Source organism: Tachysurus fulvidraco, chromosome 7 (assembly GCF_022655615.1).
Source record: "Tachysurus fulvidraco isolate hzauxx_2018 chromosome 7, HZAU_PFXX_2.0, whole genome shotgun sequence".
NCBI classification, from domain to species: Eukaryota; Metazoa; Chordata; class Actinopteri; order Siluriformes; family Bagridae; genus Tachysurus; species Tachysurus fulvidraco.
Window position 1 is genome coordinate 26751306 of NC_062524.1, and position 22500 is coordinate 26773805.

The 22500-nt window shown below is 41.5% G+C and overlaps 1 protein-coding gene across 7 annotated transcripts; it reads right to left on the reverse strand.

The window, feature by feature from the left end:
- Nucleotides 1-995: 995 nt before the first annotated feature.
- On the reverse strand, nt 996-17475 carry rtn4b (reticulon 4b). 7 transcript variants are annotated; one of them, XM_027157960.2, is made up of 9 exons: nt 16674-17475; nt 13791-13853; nt 10847-12235; nt 3829-4036; nt 3453-3591; nt 3124-3193; nt 2905-2951; nt 2311-2369; nt 996-1893 (listed from the first exon to the last, which is right to left on the reverse strand). In XM_027157960.2, the coding sequence occupies exons 1-9, from the start codon at nt 17293-17295 to the stop codon at nt 1851-1853; spliced, it is 2640 nt and encodes an 879-aa protein (XP_027013761.2). In that variant the 5' UTR covers nt 17296-17475; the 3' UTR covers nt 996-1850. The 7 variants fall into 7 exon arrangements, with proteins under 7 accessions (XP_027013761.2, XP_027013762.1, XP_027013765.1 ...); XM_027157961.2 differs by lacking the exon at nt 10847-12235; XM_027157964.2 differs by lacking the exons at nt 10847-12235; nt 13791-13853.
- Nucleotides 17476-22500: the final 5025 nt, after the last annotated feature.

The following is a 22500-nucleotide window of genomic DNA, read 5'->3' on the forward strand; positions in this document are numbered from 1 at the left end:
CAACCACGTGCAAGATTTATTAATTAATTAATTTATTAACTATTTTACTTTTACACACTTATCTGTGCACCAAAAGTAACGTACTATATCACAGACCAAGCTGAAATGGCTGGACAGTTCATTACAGAGGAGATTCTGTTACAGGGGAGATTCAGATCCTTGCTGTAGACCTTCAGCACTCATCACTTCCCTAAAGTTGCTCTTAGTAACAGGAAGCCAGTGTTAGGAAGTGTAACTGAGAGCGACGTTAACCAACACACACCAGTGTTAATGCACCTGTGTGGTCTCTGGGAACGGTTTATAATGTTCCCTTTATTTAATTAGACCTGAGGACCTTGTTGAAGTGTCTTAAAGAGAAATTAAAGAGATGTGATGAAGTCACCGGGAGCCAAAAGGAAACAACCGCCTCATCCACCATGGTGTGGGTTCAGGCCTGTGACCGCAGGCGTTTACTCCAACCATGTAGAGGCTCAGATCTACTAATGTTCAGTGGAGTTTCTATTGTGTCTACATCTTTCAGACATTTATAGGAGAGAGAGAAAAAAGAGAGCAAGAGTGACAGCGAGTGAGAGAAAGAGACAGAAAGACAGAGAGCAAGAGAAAGAAGCGAGAGACAAACAGAAAGAGAGAGACAGAGACAACAAGTCCACACTGACTTCAGATCCATCACCCCTTTGTTCATCAGTCTCAACTCACAGCAAGAGAAGTAAAAAATCTGCAATTCTGAATCTTTGGATTGTTTTTCGAACCAGAAGAAATTCTGAAATGATCCGTTTTTGTGCCATCTTCTTCACCATCATCATCATCATCATGACATTGTTCTCACCGCTGTGCTTCCTGGCATCTTATACCGTATTTAACAATAGAGCTGTTTCTCTGATATTTAAGGTCTAACTGCAAACCTTATGCTGGGAAAGTGAGGATAATTTCATGAAATCATGCAGATTATTTTTAATAACATTGAATTACAAAATAAATAAATAAAAAACACACAATTTGTCTAGAAGCTTTATTGGTGCTTGTTTGACATTTCACAATGCATTCCACAGATGTTCACCACGACCGCATGAAGTATCATTCACAATTACTTGCATAACAAACAATGCCATGTTAAGTCATGTTACATAACGATGCAGCTGTAAGTATTGGGTCCACAAATAGTTTTTTTTTGTTTTTTTTTTCCTTTTAATATTTCTCCAAGTCAAATGTCTTGTAAACGTTTTTCTTTCGACCGTTCCGTTCCAGAGATTTCGCTAAATAAGCCGCGATGACGTGAAATGGCGTCTCGTTAATATGTGAACGCTCTTATCTCTTAGCGCGAGTCTAATTCGCCTAGAAATACTCAGAAGCATGAAGTACGGAGCGACTCTTCTGCCGGTTACAACGCAAGAGCCGCCCGAAGAAGGCGAGAAGCTGTTTGTGAAAGGTTTCTACATGGTTCATCAATAAAACGGTACAATTACAGGAACACTAAAATCATACCCAAAAAAACAAACAAACGTGAATGAACTGAATTATATCTGAAACACGTAAGGACCTAGAGGAGGAGGAGGAAGATGAGGAGGAGGAGGATGCAGTTGACAAACCCAGTTAATGGAATACTAGAATCGCTCTGTCAGGAACACGAGTCTTATCATACACCAGTCAGTGTGTCGAGATAAATAAGTAGTGGCTCAAAAGGATTTACAACTTCATCGTAGCGACTGGATATGAAGAGAGAGAGAGAGAGGGAGGAGAAGAAAAAAAGAAGGCAGAATGAAGAACGAGCAGGATTTCCACCGGGTGTGACGGCTTGTGTGGGGGAGAGATCTGTGAAAATAAGTGTGTGAGACGGGGCACGGAAAACCCTTTCACTCCTCTTTCTTCTTCGCTCCTGGGATTTTAGCCTGGACCCTATGAACGGACACACACACACACACACACACAGACGATTTGTGAGACAGTCTCTAAAAACAATCAATAATAGTGTTTGATTATCATCTAGTGATGAATCTGATCTCAAACAGTCCACTTTAATAGGAACACCTGCACATCTCAGTAACTTGTTACTTAAATCAGCAGTGATAAAAATAAAATAAATAAAACGCAATAATCTTCATCATCAGGAGTTTGAGGTGAACTCGAAGCTCTTGTCCTGAATCGGTACGATTGTACGGATAAACATGCAGCTGTTCCTAATAAAGTGGACGGCTAGCGGCGATGACGCAGAGTCACGGTCTCTAATGACCGCGCATCCTGAACAGCGATTCATCAAATAAATGACGAACAAATTAAATCTTGTAGTAATTATCTACTCAAATCAATACTTACTTCCCAACGACATCCTTGACATGGTTCCTCACCAGGGCGACGTAATGATCGATCTGTGCCTGGGAGATAAATACAGAGATATAACCACAGAGAAAATAAAGATGACAGATTTATAAATCCACCAGTTTCACCTCACGTGTAAAAATCGTGTTAGTTAATGATTCGGATCTACTTTAATATTAACAAATAAATAAAAAAATAAGTAAATAAAAAAAGTCTGTGCTTAATATTCAAGTCATTTATTATATATAATCTATTTTCTCTCCATAATATATGAATCTTTTAATCTTATCCACTTATTTTTACGGTTTAGTATGTCATAGTTTACATTTTTATATATTTATTTTTATATCCAACATTTGTTTTTGTTTTTTTTTTCTTCCCAAATGCTGCAGGACATTTTTCACTACCTCCAAAAGACCTGGGGATTTTTTTCCTTTTTAAACTCTTGACCCTTAACACTCTGGTTTGTCTGATCTACCTGGGATGTCTCTCAAATAAATTAAAAGAAAGCGTAGCATAAACAAACATTAAAACTAAAAAAAATAAAAAAAACTAAGAGGAACACACACGAACACACACACGGACACACACCTGATGTTTTTCGTACACTACTGGGCAGGTGAACATGGCAACCAGACCTGAAAACATGAAAGGAAACATTTTCATTCATCTCATTAACACTTAACATCTTAGAAAGAAATGTTTTAATGCTTTGAGATGTTAAGACCCCGACACCTCCACCTTCAGACACTGAACTCTATAAGCTCCGGTGTCATGAAGCAGGTTTGTAAAAGGATGACTGACTCGTACCCAGGATGAGAAGAGTGAGTCCGTTGAACAAGGCACCGACGTACGTCAGGATCCACATGAGCACGGCGAACTGGAGAGAAAAACAATGGTGAAAGAATTATGACAGGCGTGTCAGCTTGAGAGATGACAGACGAGCATTTGTTTCGAATCGGATTGCAAATATTTATCACGCAGTGGAAACGGAGATCGTCTATATGACCGTATAGGGACAGCTATTCATCTGCGTGTCTGGATTTAAAAGATTCGCTTCTGGCTTCTCCGGTGTCACGTGAAGACCAGATAAAGACAGTAAATGATTGGTGTGTGTGTGTGATTTCAGAGAGCCGCACCTTCAGGGAGTCGACCAGGTCCTCGACCAGGAAGAGGCGGCGCAGCTCGTTGATGGCGGTGTTGACCCGTCCGAGGGCCACGTCGCTGTATTTGCGGACGACGTCATCAGGCAGAGAAACTTCCTGCTCCAGATACAACCTGCACAAAGACACGGACGTGACGTTTTACATGGACTAGAGATGATCACGACAACTTCTGCACACCCAACACCCTTCACATTTCATACACAGGAAGTTACTCTAGGTCTAATTTCCAGCGAGCGTCGACCAGCCACAAATGATTTGCTCTTTCAACCCAACAAAGTGTGTGTGTGTGTTCGAAAAAGTGTTTATTCTGAGGCGACGACGTATCCGAGCTCGCTCGTCATCTACTCACTTAAACGGGTGGCCTTCGTCGCTCTTCTGGATGGCCTGCAGCACGCCTTTGTATATCCTGAAGCTGATGGTGACGGAGAGGAAAGCCAGGGCCACGTAGGACAGCACGCTGATGATGCTGCACACACTGAGTGACAGCAGGAGCAGGAGACTCGCTCCGAACACGATGCCAGAGTTCTTCAAGTCGCGCCAGTACAGCAGCTCCATCACTGCAGGCATGGCAACACACACACACACCACGCTTAGCAAAACCCATACAACATCAGCGTACGGGGTCAAACTTGAGTAGTGAGATGGCAGCAATGAGGTATTATAAATAAATCTGCTAAACAAATGAACTTCGTGTACACGCATCACAACTATACGCTACGTGCCATCTAACATCCAAATTTGACCGTACAATTTTCTTTACGTTTATTAAGCAGAAGGACGAGGAACGGAGCGGGAAAAGGATTACAGGGTTCAACAGGGATGAGGAGGTGAGGGTGGGGTTAAAGGAAACGTACAGTCTTTTTCATACGCCGTGTGGTCATTCGGTGGACTTCGGAAACCACGATACATTCAAATAAATAAATACTCTCTCTAAAAGCGTGGACTCTTAGTGGGCGTGGCCTGTTTCAGGGCAGCGATGAAGGGGCGTGGCTTCTGAGGCAGCTGAGTGCTGTTCTGTTCAGGACACCGTCGGGTTTGTGTATGTATAGTATCACGGCACTGTTTGGCTAACGGTGAGAAAAGTGGAGAGCTGCGAGCCTCCTACTGGGCAAACAGTAAAAAACATTTGTTCCACTAACGTAACATGATAAATCAAATCGATGCTGCAGGCTGGCATCTCCAAGACAGGCATAACTACTAAGGTTAGTTTTTTTTTTTTTTAAACCTGATACAAATAATAAAAGATAAATTACCGAATCTCTAAAGTCTGCCGCCTTCGCTTTGGGGTGCGAAAGTTGTGAAACGTACGGAAATTAAAACACGCTTTGAAATTGTACTTCAAAAAGTATTCAGACTCAAACCGCTTTAGAAAACAGCCTACGTCAGACATCAGGTGCGTCTCAGAGGCGGCTCTACGACGTCGTTCGGCTTGAAAAGGAGTTCAGTTCGGTTCAAGCAGCGGCGTTTACGTCGATGTTCATAAGGTGGCAGTAAGATGACCAACAATCGTCATGCTTCTTTTATCCCCATGTTGATTTCCTATTTATCACATTTTGTACCATCAAATTAAAAACGTGCACCGGCCGCTTGTGTCCGTCACTCGAGGCAGGTCACATCCACATAGACGTGAAAAGAGGTTAATTTTTGACATGTTGACTAAACTTGAGTTTATCACTGAGGTAACGGCTGCCTTTGGCTTGAGAAACATTCCAGCGACATTAACAAAAGTGTTAATTGATACTTTTAATGACTGAAAGGGCAAAAATTCAAAATTCAGCAAATACAGGTTCATTGGACTGGAAACAAGAGTTTTAATATGTAAATGTAGGTCAGCTGATATTATTAAAGATCCTTGACACCGACGTGTTCATTTATACGGCTCATATACACTGTACAGCATCAGGGAAGAGGAGCAATAATATTATATCCTGTATCTCTTTCCCTGTCACTCACACACAAACGCACATTCACTCACACTCTCACACACACACACACACTAGACATGTTGTACGCATGCATACACCCATACAACGTCAGGTACAACGCACCGGTACTCAGTAAATACTAAGCATCGGTACTCGGGCCAATACTCTGCGTAGATACTCGGGGTGTCCGATACTCGGGGTCCCTGGTACTCTGTGCCAGTACTCATTCATACCCAGTACTCTGGGTCCCCGGTACTCATACCCAGTACTCGGGGTCCCCAGTACTCATACCCAGTACTCGAGGTCCCCGGTACTCATACCCAGTACCCTTACCCAGTACCCATGGTCCCCAGTATCCTTACCCAGTACTCCGTAGGATTGCCTACATATGGTGAAGTACCGACTGGCCTCGTGGTCTATAAATAGCACGCGCACGACAGCAGACCCCACCGCACTAAGCTGGTGCCGTTACCGCGATGTCACGTTTATTAATTTACCGTTACACACGTGCTTTAGTCTACGGTCACGTCTTCAGGGCGACAAATTAAACACGACCATTAATACGGTCGCTGTCACTGCACCGTAGACGAGGGTTAAACCGAATAACCGCTTTATGTATACTATTTAATCATATATTTTTTGCCATTATTAAAACGCCGCCGTGTCCAGAAACCGTGCGTCAGCTTAAAAAAGGTCGCTACAGAACAATAATCGTGTATTAATGACAAACACAAACCCCGTTTGGCCTCCATCTTGCGCTGAGAGAGCACGAGCACGAGCACGAAGCGCGCACACGTGTCCTGCCGTTCGGCGCGCGTTCACGAGGTTCACAAAAGCACGTTTCACACAGGAGGTGAAAGGGGACAGAAAATGAGCACGTGGTTCTGCAGTGAGGAGGACAGGGCAAATAAATAAACAATAGAATAAAATAAAATAAATAAATATGTCTGACCTGAGAGAGAGAGAGAGAGAGAGAGAGAGAGAGAGAGAGAGAGAGAGAGAGAGAACTAAAAAACACAAAATAAATATGGCTGGCCTGGAGATAAATAAATAATAATAAAAAAAATTAAAAAAAAAAAAAAAAAGAAACATGGCTGACAGAGAGAGAGAGAGAGAGAGAGAGAGAGAGAGAGAGAGAGAGAGAGAGAGAGAGAGAGAGAATAAAAAACATGGCTGACTCAGAGAGAAATAAATGAACACAGGAACTCCTGAAAAATTGCCCCAGATCCATGTTGAGATCTCACCTGGGCATTAAACTATAACACAATCACTCGTTTTCATCACCATCAGTTTACAAACATGTCCGGATGCATAACACAGTCTGTTGTGGTCCTTGAAGCCCAGACCGTCAACCACAATCCAAACGAAAACGTATTTCTCTCAAAAAGATTCTCAAAAGTTCTGCGACTGTTACCAAACAAAAACACTACTGAATACGACTGACGTTATATAACTCGAGCTGCAGCTACCTGAAACAATCCACCACGTTATATAAAATGGTCCATGACGCTCCATTAAATTCGAAAGTTTTAAACGTGCTTAATAACCGACCCTTCAGGGATATAAATATATATAAAATCATAAAAGAAACATCTTATGTTACAAGTATTTTATTAATCCTACTTCATCAAAACACAAGTAGTTCTGCTAAACAACTGGTCTAAATAGCAAACGTTAAAGAAACAGAATATTGTTGTGTGTATTAGGACAATAGCCCCACTAACCGTTTGGTAAAAAACTTTAACCCTTAACCGGTCACTTGAGTGGAAATTGTTGAGAATTGTTCCAAGAGGCCACATGTAAGATTTATACTTAAAACGAACAAAATGTTAAGGACTTTCCCACTAGGGAAACATTTCTTACCCTCAACGAAAATATGAGTCAGATTAGAATCTGAGTCATTTCGCAATCGCTTACCTTAACACTAGTTACGTTAGTGCTGCCTGAGTCACCTCAGACTTGCATATTGGGGATAAATACATACACATTGTGAACTAAATCTATCTAATATTAATCTTGAATTTTGCATTCTATTAATCTTTATATTAACCTTTTGTTCTACGTTTATGTTCTGTAAAGCTGCTTTGAGACGATGTCAGTTGTAAAAAGCACTATACAAATGAATTGAATTGAATTACGTGACCGAGTTACAGAAAACTTCAGACAAAGATGTACGACTCTATAGACTCGCACACGACTTCTGACACTTTTCTGGCCAAAAGCTTCAGGATCTGATCGGCTCTCGACTTCGGTCAGAGAAACAAGTACGAATACCACAACACAAAAAGCTTTTAGGGAAAATATATAGCCAATAATCTAAAACTGGTTTCCTAAAAGCTGTCCGAATCATTTAGTGAGCATTTGTGTAAATGAAAAAGAAAAAAAAAACTGTCTAGAAACTAGAACTTGTGAGGTTAATCTACAGCTAATAGTTGCCTTGGGCTTTATCTTTGGTTTTGGCAAACATTTTCCTCCAGAGGCTTGTATTTTGACATGGAAAGAAATTATGTCCACGGGAATCACTAAAACCTTGAACTGCGAATAGCTGAACTGAAAGGAGGGCCGATAATATCAAGTGGTGCGCGAGAACGATCGTTACACCACCTTTCCCTTTCAGGTGCTACTTAGGAACTTAAAAATATTCGATAATCCATTCCGAATATTTCAGATTTAACTTAACTGACAAACGAGAAATGAAGACGCGTTATTTATAAACAAAACGTGATTCGGTTTACAGTTGCTCTTACATTTTGGCAGACAGGCTTTAACCAGATGTACTGCCAACGCTTATAAATAGGTCCTTAAAATAGTGTTAAGCTTCAGAAGACATTTTGCCAATAACACAACCCTGAACACGACCCGTCCCTGACAGCGAGCGACCGATTATAGTTTGTCGGGTACACAGCAAAACTGTACTTCATTAGTTTAAATGCTGCTAGTGCCAAAGGCTAGTAAGCGAAATAATCCCATTCCACACATTCCAACACCTTATTAATGCTAATAAGCGGCTCGGACGTAGCAGTACCGAACGCTGTTCGTCTTAAACACGAGTTTATTATATTTAATACATTTGCTGGAAAGCCATTTTTGTTGACGGTGATACTACAGCAAGACGGTGAAGTCATCGCTGTGGTGTATTATAACGATTTGTCGTAATAGGGCTACATATTTAATCATCACTTTTACTGTTGCAAACAGAGCTGACCCTGAGCACAATGCCCTCACTGTTGCAATGCGAGTCTCGCAAAAAAGGCAACGCTCGAGAACGCCAAGCGACACAAAGTACCCAAAAGACTCCTGAGCCCACGAACTGCGCTAAAAAAAAAAGGAAAAAAAAGATGATGACAACTGACAACTGCAATGTTAGACCTACGCTCGGCACGCACTCTGGCATTTTTGGAAACAGTAGAAGGGAGAGCTGAGCTGTAGGCACAGGCTAGTCAGGGTTCAAGGCACACCAGAAGCAGCTCGACAGTTCAATGCAAATAACAGAAAATCACTGCAGATACTATAACACTGTTCAACAGAACACACCCAAAACCTTTGGACACACCAACTCAGCCATGACAGCGAAGCTATACCGGGTCTAAAGGTCCCCCTAGCAGGCAAAGCATGTGTTCAGGATTGGATCTGAATTATAACACAAACTATACAACATGCATCTCTGTAAACTTGGAATTTCAGGAAACGCATCTGACCCGACAAGATTAGTGCATAAAAAGCAGTTCCCAATGCTTTTCCCAAGTTTTTTCCTATCAGAAGTCACCTAATAACAAGCTCACAAAGTTTGTACCCTTTTCTCTCCAGTTTGGTGAAGGTTGGCACTCATGTTTGTCCAGATTGTCCTGATTGTCCATGGTTTCCACCGTGGATGATTAGGGCTGGTCTGCTGGGGATCAGCTTGGCATTCCAGGCCGGGTGAGGAGCGTGGAGCTGCAGTGGCGGGTGGGGTGAAAGGAACAAGTTGTAATGATGAGAAGGAACGCTGCCTTAACTGTGATGACTGCAGTGATCTCTCTCTCTCTCTCTCTCTCTCGCTTGCTCTCTCTCTTGCTCACTCCCCCCACCTCTCTCTATCTCTGGTTGCAGGAATGAGGTCAGCTGACCGTCTGCTGGCGTCGGGAACCTCGAAATGCACTGACGCAGCGACTCTTTCCCCAGCAAACCCTTCATCGTCCCACCCACGCACCTTTCTCTTTAAATTCAACCTCGCCAAACAAACAGCCCTACGCTTCCTCTACCCGCTGTATCAAAATACACCGTCAGGTGCCAGACAATCCATGATGTTATACGACAAGTGGATCGCTGTGCATTATGGCAGTGAAACACAAGAACCAGCCAGAGATAAAACGAATACATGAGCTCATAATATGCAATGCACTAGCGCACTGCCGCGGAATTAAAGAGAGAGAGGGAGAGAGAGAGAGATTAGAGGGTCCACTAGATGGCACCTCAGTCCAATAAAACCCACAAGTCAGCCTCGACAACCTGCCACTTATTCCACCAAATCTAAAAAATAAAAAAAAGCCCTTTTATTTGTAGTTAAACCGTAACAACCTAAAGAAAAATAATGTGTGACTAATTACTTTATCTGTTTTTCTAACAAATCTTCAAGGACAAGATCCAGCTCGAGGGCGTTAGGTTCAAGGTGCGATCGTATTAATGTCTTCAAATCTAGAATGGAATGTAAACAGCCTGACAACGGGACAACCTGCCCTATGGCACAAACTCTCTCTCCTGGAACCGACTCAAGCATTTTATCTGCACTTGATGAGCCGCTGTGTCGCAATGCAGAAGCATAAATTTATACCACCCTGGCAATCTGGAACAGATTCCCAAACATATTTGTCGGGTTGTAACGCAGATACGATCTCTTAGCGACATCGAAGAGTCATTCCGTACTTCAGCGTTTGATGGAATAAAATATGATTCAGCAATCTACTAACTTAGTAAGTCTGTGTTTGCTGATAACCTTTAATACAAAACGCCCTGATGCTCTCACGCGTGGGTAACTCATTAACCGTCGGCTGAGGGAATGGGGGTAAAATCGCTGGTGTGCTGATAAGCAAAACAGGAACTTCTGAGATTGCCTTCAAGTCAAACATGTTTCCTCAGCGACGGTTACGTAACGTACGCATTTTGAGCGTATAATCAATCTCCAAATTAAGATTTGTTTGAGATGGTAGTCAAAGTAGGGACTGTATACTAGAGGTCTAAAGACATGATGGAATAATGAAAGGATTTGAGCAGACAGGATGCAAAGAAAATGAAACAAAATAAAAAAAAAATCACTACAAAGACCACAAACATGCATCGTGAACATCACACCATGCAGAAGGAGGACAGAAGGGAATTGACGATGGGGAAACTCTAGGGATGACTGGAGGATGATGGATTATCCACATTGATATAAAAAGGCTGTTACGTCGCCTGGCGAGTTACCTGATCCTGCGTTCAGGTTAGGCAGCTTCAGGTCTTTAGGTTCCGCTCTCCTCACAGCCACCGTCTCGATTGTGATCACAGGACTAGGTGGCCGAGGAGCCTGGGAGGGCACTTGGAAATCGGACAACTCTAGGCCCGCCTTACCTCTCGCCGGAGAGGTCTCGTTAGACGATTCGGTGAGGAGAAAGTAAGATTGGTTTTTCGTCTCCTGTACAGCTGGGATCGGTTCTTCCACCTGCTCTTCAAATTTAGCGGTGTCCTCATCGTCGTCGGCCAATTCTGATGCCTTCGGGTTTTCAAGCGTCTCCAAAAAGTCATCAATGGCACCTCGAGGAGGCTTCTCGACAAACTCGAACTCCTCGGAAGATACTTCTTGTTCGGAGATCTCGTCTGTGGCCTCGGTTTCCTCCTGCGCGACGTTCTTCTCGGGTTCCATCTGGAAACTTGCTGGGTTCTTTGCCATGGCCTCCAAAACTGGAGAGAGTGAATCCGCAGATGGGCTTTCAGAGTCAGAATGTTCTTGGGCCTTTCCAGTTGGGAAGCTAAGACATTCGAACTTGTCAAACACTTGAGCGGTATCTTGGCTCAAAGTCTGAAAGTCGTCTTGCTCTTCAATGATGGTTTCGGTGCCTTTTGGTGAAACTTCAGCTTCCTTAACGAGATCAAATGTGCCGAACATTTGCTCGGAAGCCTTCTCTTCTTCTTCTTCTCCTACTTTCTCGATCTGTCCTCTACCGGCAGCCTTCGCCTCGGTCTCCTCGGCCATCTCCTTAACCAAAGGAACCTTCGCTTCAAAAGTAAACGGATTGTTTGCCGAAAGTGAGAAAGGAGCATTTGGTGACTCATTACCACTCCTATGGACTGGACTAAAATCAGGACTTCCTTCTGAAGATCCAGAGTCTGCTTTATCCTGATTTCGTGGAGAAGACTTCAAAATATCTGGGAGAGATGGTGGCAAACCAGATTCCTCATTAGCTTTAGGACCAGTCCCAAAAAAGTCAGAAGAAGCAAGCTGTTGCCTCAGAGACTCTGTGGCGGCTTCTCTGGAATCAAAAGACTGCTCGTAGTCCTGCGAGGACAAACTGTCCTGCGGCTCTAATTCATGGGCGTTCTGGACCAGATCTGGAGATGGACTATCTGACATCTTCGATGCTCTGATGTCTGCTGTAGTTTCAGCGAAAGCGGAGAACTCGCTGGCAGCTTTCTCGACAGGTGAGAAGTCTTGAAAAGGGTTCCTTTTTGTTTCGAACATCAAGTCATCGTCGGACTGGTTTAATACGTCCGGGTCGTATCTGGTCACGCTTCTGGAAGGTGGATCGTTGGCGAACGCATCCATGGTCGTTTTAAAGCTGGGCTGCGTGTTAGTTATTAATGAAAGATCCTCGTATTCTGTTGAATTAAAGTTATGAGTAAATTACGATTAACGGTAAACATGAACAACGGAAATGATCCGGCGGAGGAGTCGTATTTTCTTCGTATTTCTCGTGTTTACTACGTTACATTTTGGTTCTAAAATCTCACACATACTTAAAGGCAGGGTCTCCGATTTTTGAGAAATGCTTCAGAAAACTGAGTCGGACCGAATAGTAAACAATAATCAAAACAAACATGTAGCCAATGAGCAGAAAGGGGCGGGGCTTGTCAATATGGGTGGTGAGTGTTCATGTGTGACATTAGCAGAAAGCGGTTTTAACATCGACATGAAGGATAAAAACAAAGAGAGAAAGAGAAGAAAGACTTACGATAAGGACAAGAAGTAGGACGTGTTAATATAGGATCAGCTTTCCAGCGCTGGAGAGAACTGAAGGAGCAGGAAGTTGGCCACATATTCACAGGTTGGAGTTTCCCGAGTCAATAACTCCTGAGCTAAACGCTGTTACTACACAAATAACACCTCTTTTCTATCGTAGTAATGTAGAGAGGCAGCTACAACCGCGTTTTGTGTAGTAACAGCGTTTAGCTCAGGAGTTATTGACTCGGGAAACTCCGACCTGTGAACATGTGGCCGACTTTACTTAAGACGCCGAGGCGCTTTTTTCCTTCTCGATAGGTGAGTAACGTTGGTTTTGCTTTGTTACACAGAACTAATATATGCCTTTGTCCTTTACATGATTATGCTTGTGTGGCATTTTTGCTTGTTTGTTTATCTACAATCGTATTGTTCTTCCCTTCAGCTATGATAAACACACGTTTCTTTCCGTTAGTCGCCTGGGTTACGTATGTATGTGTGGGCGGAGCTATCGATACAGGGGTGGGACCTGTTTGGGTTAGGGGCGTGTTTGTTTTGGTGATTTCAAATGTCGACATTGGCTTTCAAAAATCGAATACCCCACCTTTAAAGGTGACACAGAACTCAAAACTATGACCTACGGATAGCTTCTTTTGTGCCGTTTTAGTTTAAAAGAACTCAGAGGTCATTTTCCTCTGTAATTAGTCAATGCTGTTATATTATTATCCTGGGTCGTTAACATTCTGTTTTATGTAGGTGTACATAATAGAGCTAAACGAGGGCCGATTCTCATCATTTCAGAGGGGAAGATCGTTTACTGTCAGGACAGAAAGCAGAGCAGAAAAGCAGAACTCGACTGAAGTGGACAGAAAAAGAAATGTTAAATTTGTACAAATTACATTCCTCATTTACATAAAGGCCTTGGAGCCGCGGTGGAAGAAGTCAGGGTATGCAAATAGTTCCTTTAATCTGACAAGTTTCAGAAACATTTCTCCAAAAACACAACAAATTAGAGCAAAACTATCAATATATTCAAATCGTAAGCATGCTTATTTACTTATTAGATAACGTGTTGGTTATAAAGTTATTGAAGGTTTCATTCCTGTATTTTAGTAGCAGCCAGTTTCTGGTCAAACATGTTATACATAAAGCCAAACAAACAGCGTGAGTTAGGAAAATGAAGAAGAATATTAGTAGCATGAAGTAAGAACTTGCCTGAAGTATATTGCATCAGATTCTGAAAAGAAGCAGCAGCAGAAGAAGGAAGACTGGGTTCATCTGAAGGAATAAAAGAAAACAGTGTCAGGAGGACACATAACGAACACCAGAAAGTATGAGCAAGCTAAAGAAAAGTTCAATAATACCCATCTCTATCTGACAAGAGATCGTAGAGGAGTCAGTGATGGAGAAGTTTGTAAAAGTTTAGAAGCTCGATAGACTGGTTCTCGTACGTCACGAACTCTCCTGGATAACCGTGTGGAATTTCAGATTTCAGCATTACGTTAGCAACACGTCTCCGATCTTATCCATAAGAGACGACGTTGGGCAGAACGGCAGAGCACGAGCCACACCTAATCGCTGTCTGAAGTTCAGTTCATTACCAGAGGAGGCTTATGGCCCCTGACTGGCTGGAATAAACTCGAACAGCTACACCGACCCCGTGAAGATCACTTAAAAACGTTAATAGTACATTTCTAAAACGTTGAGTAATCATTTTGTCCATTATATCCTCAATCTTACAGAACTATCTTTAGTTTCTGCTCCGTGGGAAATGCTTTTTCTACTAAAAAACAGGAATCACTGGTTTGGAAGAAGGAACCATGAGCTTCACATAATGACCGATATTAATACTGGAATCTTAAAACCTAAAGAATGATTTCTGAATTGATTTGTAATAGAAATGCCAACATGAACATTTCCGTCGATTGGCGAGTCAAAAAACCGAGTACATAAAAATGAAGCATAAGTTTGTGCTATATGTACTCTACAGGATGGATGGACGGACGGTTGTGAACGACAGGACTCCGAGGTTTGTTCGTCTTTGTATAAATGTGTATATGAACATTTTTAACCTCACAATGAGAAATACTGCACAATAAATTCAAGAGATTTTCTATTAACATAGCGTTCGAGTATTCAAGTTTTAATCCAAGGTTTCACACGGTACGGTTTTCTGTCTAACGCAGTTGGCGTCGCAAAACCTCAACAAAGTTCTCACACTGAAACATTTTTTATTAAAACTCTACACAGGATGACGGAAAACTTACTGATGATGATGATGGCAAAGCAAAAAAAAAAAAAAAAAAAAAATCTTACTACCTCAATCTCGCTTGTGTTGCTCATCAGTTTCCGAACCGATTTCTGGATGACGTTGATTAATGACTTATGGAGAATGTAGTCATTTTATTAACGGTTATAAGAAGAGGACCTTTGTTCAAACAATTTAACAAAGAAATGATGTTACATGTACATCACAAGGACTGTTATTGAATTTCTGCTGAAATCGTACAGTGTAAACATAAACCAGGACCTATGGGTTATTCTTTGCGTTTACTATGTACTGTTTAATAACACATTTTAAATACATGTAATAAGCTTCACTTTGGGCCCCGAAGACTTCCATAACCCCGGTTGGCTCTAGACAAAACTGTTTTGAAAAGATTAAAGATCAACCACGTTTGTCAAGGCCTGCTCAGACGAGGAACAAACGAACGAAACTCGTGGAACTTTTGAAACTGGGTGGCGGGGGAACGGACACACCCAGAGCTTTGCTTTTTACACCATTGAGATACTGAAATGAACACCATCGGCTGTAAGGACCACTCCGTCTATATATAGGCCGTGTTTCAAATCTACCCCCCCTTCCCTCCCTCCCTTCCCCTTTTAGATCCATTTGGTAAAAGGGTGTGGTCCAAGGAATCCAGCCAAAATTTACACGTCGAGCGAAATCCTAAAATTCAGAGACTGTGCACTTGCTGAAAACGTGCAGCATCATCAGATCTTTCGCTCGACACCAAGGATACGAGAGTACACGGCTTTTATTATCAGAGTCCGGCACGAGCGAAAGGCTTTCAGGAAAGGAAAAGCGATGCATTGTTTTAATAACAAGGCCGTTACGGACTAGACGAATGATTTATTATTTAATTACGGGACAATGTAATGGGCACAAATCACTAAGACTAATATTCCTCCTGGCCTTCAAGAATACGGTCATGAAGTGGTGAATAACAGGTCTTTATATTATATATTTACACTCATCAACCCCACCCTGTATTTAAAAGTCTCCCCAGCAGAAATAAGGCTTTAAAATGTCATTATTTTACAGGAAAATCTTTAAAAACTGACATGAATATCAGCCTTAAATGATTTTGCACTTATTTATTCATCTTTTCTGAAGCTTGTGGTTAATAATAATAATAATAATAATAATAATAATAATAATAATAGTAATAAAACAATACACAAATAAATAAAATAGAGAAGATATTTATTTTTAAACATAAATATCAGCCCTGTTGTGTATTTTAATGCCCTGAAACCATGGAAACTGAGGGCAGGTTTGGCTCCTATTGTTTGACTAAATCTACACACCCCACTAGCATGAATTAGCATGAACAAGATTAAACAAATAGCTTCAATTTTAAAGTTAAATCTAATTTTAAGCATCGCCACAAACGAGACTAAGATTTCACGGTGTATTATTAGTTATATATGATTTATAATAAAGCTTGCATTTTGCCCCGGATCACGTTTGCTAGCCAGAGAGCTAAGCTACGTCTGTGTCATCCATGCTAGCCCCTGAACCGAATCGGTGTCATTTGTCAATTTTACAGAAATAATCTCCGTTAGAATGAACTACAGTCTCCTGGGAAGGCGTTATAACACGTATAAGACGTGTCTGAAAGTGGATATTTAAGCCAGCGAGGTGTCTAGCAAAAATATTACAATTCCCGAGATTTCATGATCTGCTGTAAAATGATTCTTATTATGATTCTTTTTCATACGTACAACATTTTATGCTACAGGAACCAACTTTGATCCTAAATGTCATTTTGTTAAATCGATTTAAAAATCAAAATAAAAAATAAAGACACTCACGGGCTGATGGAGACGCAGGGGATGCGGGAGTCGACTCGGAGTCGGCTCCGAAGCTTTCCTCCAACAGGGTCCTCCTTTCGGGCTCTTTTTTCTCCTCCACGACTGAACTTACAGCTTTCTCTGGCTCAACAGGAGCTGAAAAGGCTTCCACTTTCACACTTGAATTAAAACCAAAGTCCTCCTCTTGTGTTTCGTGGTCTGATTCGAAGAAAAGCTCTTCTTGAGGCTTGGTTCTCAGCTCCTGGAGCTCTTCTGATCTAAAAGCATTGTGAAGCTCTGCAGCAGATGAAACCACAGGTTCTTGGTCTCCTGTATCCTCCATCTGAGTGCTGTCAGGTTCCTCAGGGCTTTCACACTCAACAGGGTTCGAAACCAGACCAACAGATTTCTCCAGACATTCTTTGTTCTCCTTCTCAGTCTCCTCCTGTCTGCTCACTTCTCCAGCAGCTTCCACAGGAGCTTCTCTGACATTCTGGACATCCTGTTTTACACCAAACAAACCTTCATCCTGGAACAGTTCCTTATCTGTGGTCGCACTCCAAGCTGACTCAGTCCAAGGCTTCATCTTGTCTTCTTCCACTTCATTTGGAGTTGTTGAGGAAACTTGTTCTGTGTCTGCCATCTTGAAAACCTGACTTTATTTATCTTTATAAATAACTATATATATATCTATTTATTTTTTAACAAGCTTTTTATCCCCCCCTCTCTCACCTCCTGTGGTTTATTCTACAAACCTTCACCGTGTTTTTGTTTTGCTTTCTTTCTTCTTCCAGATTAAAAAGTGATGACCACCTTCACAGAGGAGCAGCAGCACACTAGCTCAAGCCGAAGCACTCTGCTACTGCACAATATTACAATAAGCGTCGATGAATGACACATGATTCAGCCAATGACAAAGCGGAATAAGGAACCTCCCCTCCCAAGCACCGCCCACACGTCGCTAAAGACCACGCCCCTCACCCACGCCTATTCCAGCTCATAGCAATATGTTACGAGAATCTCTGTGTTCTCTCTCTGAAGTCTACGAGTGTGTGATATTATTATTATTGCCTAAAAATATCTAAATGTAAGTTTTATAGAATTTTGTATGAAATTGTTTCCTGTTTGCTTGGGTGGATGGATGGGTGGATGGATGGATGAATGGATGGATGGATAGTTTGTGGACACCTGACCGTAGCACATATTTTCCAGATATTAAGCTCTGCTCTTCTTTTCTTTGAACGTTTTCCAGGGTGGATTCGTGTTCATTCAGCCACAAGAACATCAGTGAGCTCAGACACTGATGTTGAGATCTTCAGGAGGCTCCAGTTACACAACATATTTTCATAAAGCTCATATAGATCCTCTTAGTTCCAGTGGAAGGAACTTTATAGGGGTGTGATGGTCAGGTGTCCAACAAATACCTTTAGCCATACAGTGTAGTTAACTTTGTCGTAGCAAAATAAGCCACATCAAATGACAAGAACAAGGATCCTAATGTGTATAAGATGAGTTGTTTAATAAGTATTTAAATAGAATAAATAAAGTCAGAAGTTTTGATGGCTCACAAACTAAGCAGATAAAAAAAAGTGCAACAGAGGTGTAGATAGATAGATCAAAAATAATGTTCCTCATGGAGATGGAGATCCTCCACATGTTTTATCAAGGCTTTGTTTTGGATGATGTTTGATGACAGAGAAGAAGCAGCTCCACTAATTCCATGTGATATCGTTTTATCGTCCTGATACTTTTGAGAGTCACGAACAGCTGGAACCAAATTTCTTGTGTGTGTCAACACACATGGCCAATAAACTTGATTCTGATTCTGATTCTGATTCTGATGCATTACGCATCGCAGAGTAGCACGACGCAATATGTCCATTTTTGTAGTGCCGTCCACCAAGATCTCCAGTGCTAGTCTCCTCTCAAACACTGTTGGTGGACTGGCTAAGTGAACGGTTCCCGGGTGTGATCCATGAACATAAAACAGAATAAATCCTGTACCAATCTACTTCAAGAGATTTTTCCATTAGGCTGCTTTTTGGGCTCATTCGTGTAGATCTTTCATTCATTCATTCATTTTCTACCGCTTTATCCGAACTTCTCGGGTCACGGGGAGCCTGTGACTATCTCAAGCGTCATCGGGCATCAAGGCAGGATACACCCTGGACGGAGTGCCAACCCATCGCAGGGCACACACACACTCTCATTCACTCACACACTACGGATAATTTTCCAGAGATGCCAATCAACCTACCATGCATGTCTTTGGACCGGGGGAGGAAACCGGAGTACCCGGAGGAAACCCCAGAGGCACGGGGAGAACATGCAAACTCCACACACACAAGGCGGAGGCGGGAATCGAAACCCCAACCCTGGAGGTGTGAGGCGAACATGCTAACTACTAAGCCACCGTGTCCCCCCCATGTAGATCTTAATGACCTTAAATGTAAGACGAAGTTCAATCTGAAACGTGCAGTAATATGACATAACATTTTAAACAGATCACTTAATAATTATTAAAATACTTTGAATAAAGGAATGAAAGCTTGTTTACTGTCTTTAAGCCTCTAAGCTAACGGAGTGATGTAACTTGCGGCAAAGTTCAGATTGCAAAATGCAAAAGAGAAGATATTCACATACTAGTCATTGTTACATGACTAAAAATACTGTCTGTAGCTTTGCCACGTGAGCTCGGTGTGCTTAAACCTGCCCTCTGACACGCTCGGGTCGTGTATCGATCTTCTGGTGTTCTGAGAGGAATCAATATTCATACACAAGCTGTAACTAAAGTGAATTAAACACTAAATGCACTTTCTGAGACGTCAAGCCGGCGGACGTTATCGGGAATTAGTAACGTTATCCTTCCTTGCATGTTCCTCCTGCACTGCGTTGCATTGCAATTCGTTACTCTGTGTTAGTGATGCGCCTAGACGTCTTATTTTATTCTGGCTTCACATGTTCTTGGATTACTGCAATACAGTTGATGGATGTAGGTTTATTCGCTTAGAGATTCGTGCTGCGAAGTAGCATTTTGGCTGGAAGAAAGATTTTGAAAGACACATTCGATAGGATAAAGTTTGCGGTTAATGATAGATAAAGAAAGAAAGAAAGAAAGAAAGAAAGAAAGAAAGAAAGAAAGAAAGAAAGAAAGAAAGAACCATAATCATCTGTTATTAAATTTAATCGATTAAAATGATAAATTTGTATAATTAAATTTTTTTTATTTCAAATTATATTTTTGAAACACATGCTTTAAAAAGAAAAAAGTTATTTATATATTTATTTATCTGCTTTGGGGCAGCCATCAGACCCTGGTGAGTGAAATGGAGTGAGTTTATGGTGTAACCAGCACCAAACTGCATTATTTAGGCTTTTTTTTTACTCCTGGCTGTATTAGTTTTCTAAAGCAGAGAGAGAGAGAGAGAGAGAGAGAGAGAGAGAGAGAGAGAGAGAGAGAGAGAGAGAGAGAGAGAGAGTGTGTGAGAGAGTGTGTGTGTGAGAGAGGGAGTGTGTGTGTGTGTGTGTGTGAGAGAGAGAGAGAGAGAGAGAGAGAGAGAGAGAGAGAGAGAGAACAAGAGAAAGGGTTAAAGAGGCAGAGAGAGTGATAAAGAGAAAAAGCAAGGAAAAGCAAGAGAAATAGAGAAGAAGGGAGAGAGAGAGAGAAAGGAATAAGAAAAAGAGAGAGATTAGAGAAAACCAGAGAGAGAAAGAGAGAGAGAGAGAGAGAGAGAGAGAGAGAGAGAGAGGCAGGCAGAGAGAATGAAAGAGTAAGAAAGAAAAAGCAAGTGGGGGGAGGGAGCTTGGATCAGCTCTTTACTCAGATTCATTCATTCAGTCATTCAGTCACTCACTCAGCCAGTCACAAATTCATTCATTCATTCATTCATTCATTCATTCATTCATTCATTCAGTCAGTCAGTCACTTGTTCATTCACTGAATCAATCATTCACTCATTCACTCAGGACATATTTGAGTTCGGTGACTGAAGGTTACTTTGTAAAAGCCACCTGTTTTGTATCATGCAAATCATCATAAAATTTATTCCTGTAATTCTTTAATCCCACTAAAGACCCAACTCGCCATATTTAACAGTCTGTGTGACTCTCACACCTTTATTCCACAGTTCACATGCCAAACTCTCCCCAAACATCCACGGCTATCTCAGGAGCGAGGCCTTGCTCTGAGAGAGGGATAGGATAAGAGTCCTAAAAAAGAAGCTCCTGCGTCGTCTCAAAGCGTTTGGGCGTCTCGATTACGGAGTGACGGCTCTGACGGGGCTCTCAAGGGGGTTCAGAGATATGTGAGTCACATACGGAAGCAGTTCCTGTTGCATAAGAAGCATCAAGCTAGCGATCTATAAATCTGTACAACACACAGACCATACAGATCACTCTTTAAGCAGTTAAAACCTTATAAAATTCCGTTAAAATGTAGCTAACAAAAAAACAACATGTAGATAACCTATTTCATCCGGTTTTGTTTGCTAGCTAGTAATCTACTGTACTTTTTAATCAATTTTAGTAGCTAAGTTTACAAGGTGACCAGCATTTTAATGCTAACTAACATTATAACTACACTAGGTAATTAAAACCATTGGGAAGCTTGCTAGCAGATTAGCTAACATTAGAAGAGCGTTCTAGCTAACCTTATTTTTTTACTAAACTAGCCAAATCCCTCAGTATTTAAACATTTAATAGCTACTGTAAACTGATTTAATTAGCTAACTGTAGCTAGGTGTACTAGCAGGATAGCTAAGATTAGAGTAACACAGTAGCTAAGCTGATGTTCATAAATATCAGTAGTGTGTTTAAAACCTGCAGTTAATTTGCTAACAAGTAATCTGATGGCTTTTATTATTTAGCGTTAAATAAGTAATTTTCACACTTAACCATTACGATACGAACTAACATTACGCTAACTATTCTTTTAGTCTGTATAATTAAAACTAAACTTAAAACTATAATTGTAAACATTTAGGCTAAAGTTTCGTATCATCAGTTCGTACGATCTACACACGGAAGTGTATTAACGATGCTGAAACTCCAGTAAACCCTATTTACTTCTCATCCACCGTATGGTGAGAGAACATCAATCTATCATGTCATTCGTGATATTTTTAAAAAACGTTACGTGACAGCTGGCTGTTTGACAGAACTCTAGACCACTGTAGATGCCAAGGAAGCTCGGACATGTCGGACCCAAGAGCTTCCTCCCTCAGTGAGCAGCTGGAAAAGTGAAAGCAGGGATAGAAATAACCACGTGTAGCGCTAGTCATCTCTCCGCTTAGGGGATTTTAGGGGGACAAAAGGGCAACAGAATAATTCATGAAGCATGACTAAGTATTTTTTGATTTAAGAGGGTGAGCAGTCATGATGGAACGCTAGTTGTTGGCTCAGCTGCTCTCTTGTTCTCGTGCTGCCTTGTTTATGCAATAATCATCACGCACTTCAAATAAGGTTGGTGTAGTGGGTGGATTAAAGCTGCTTCAGATCAGAAGTTTCTACTGGAAAATCTGCTGTTTTGTTTTAAACAAAATAAAATTGGCGTTAATTTAAAGTACAATTGATATCAGATTCATCCGTTTAGATGGATGCTAGAATGTACAGTATATGTCCCGCCCCCACAGGAAGGGCGTGTCTTCGTACCTTATTCTCTTTTTTTACAACTGTTATTTGGAAAAGTGTTGAGTTTGGTGGTTTTATGTATAGAACAGGGATGGTTATATATAACGGGGTCTTGTTTAACTTGGAATTGTTTAATGTTGACTAATGTCTCATGGTGATGACCTCATCACTGTCTGTCGCCGTTGGCGACAAAGACAGTCGACCTCGGCTCAATGGTGTT

What these genes read in the sequence shown, in the direction of transcription:
- rtn4b (XM_027157960.2), bottom strand. Translation starts at nt 17,295, where the DNA reads ATGGCAGACACAGAACAAGTTTCCTCAACAACTCCAAATGAAGTGGAA. An exon ending in TAACCTGAACGCAGGATCAG is followed by an intron (nt 4,037 to 10,846) that starts GTAACTCGCCAG and finishes CCATGCCTGCAG; the next exon opens with TGATGGAGCTGCTGTACTGG. An exon ending in TAGTGTACGAAAAACATCAG is followed by an intron (nt 2,370 to 2,904) that starts GTGTGTGTCCGT and finishes TTTATCTCCCAG; the next exon opens with GCACAGATCGATCATTACGT.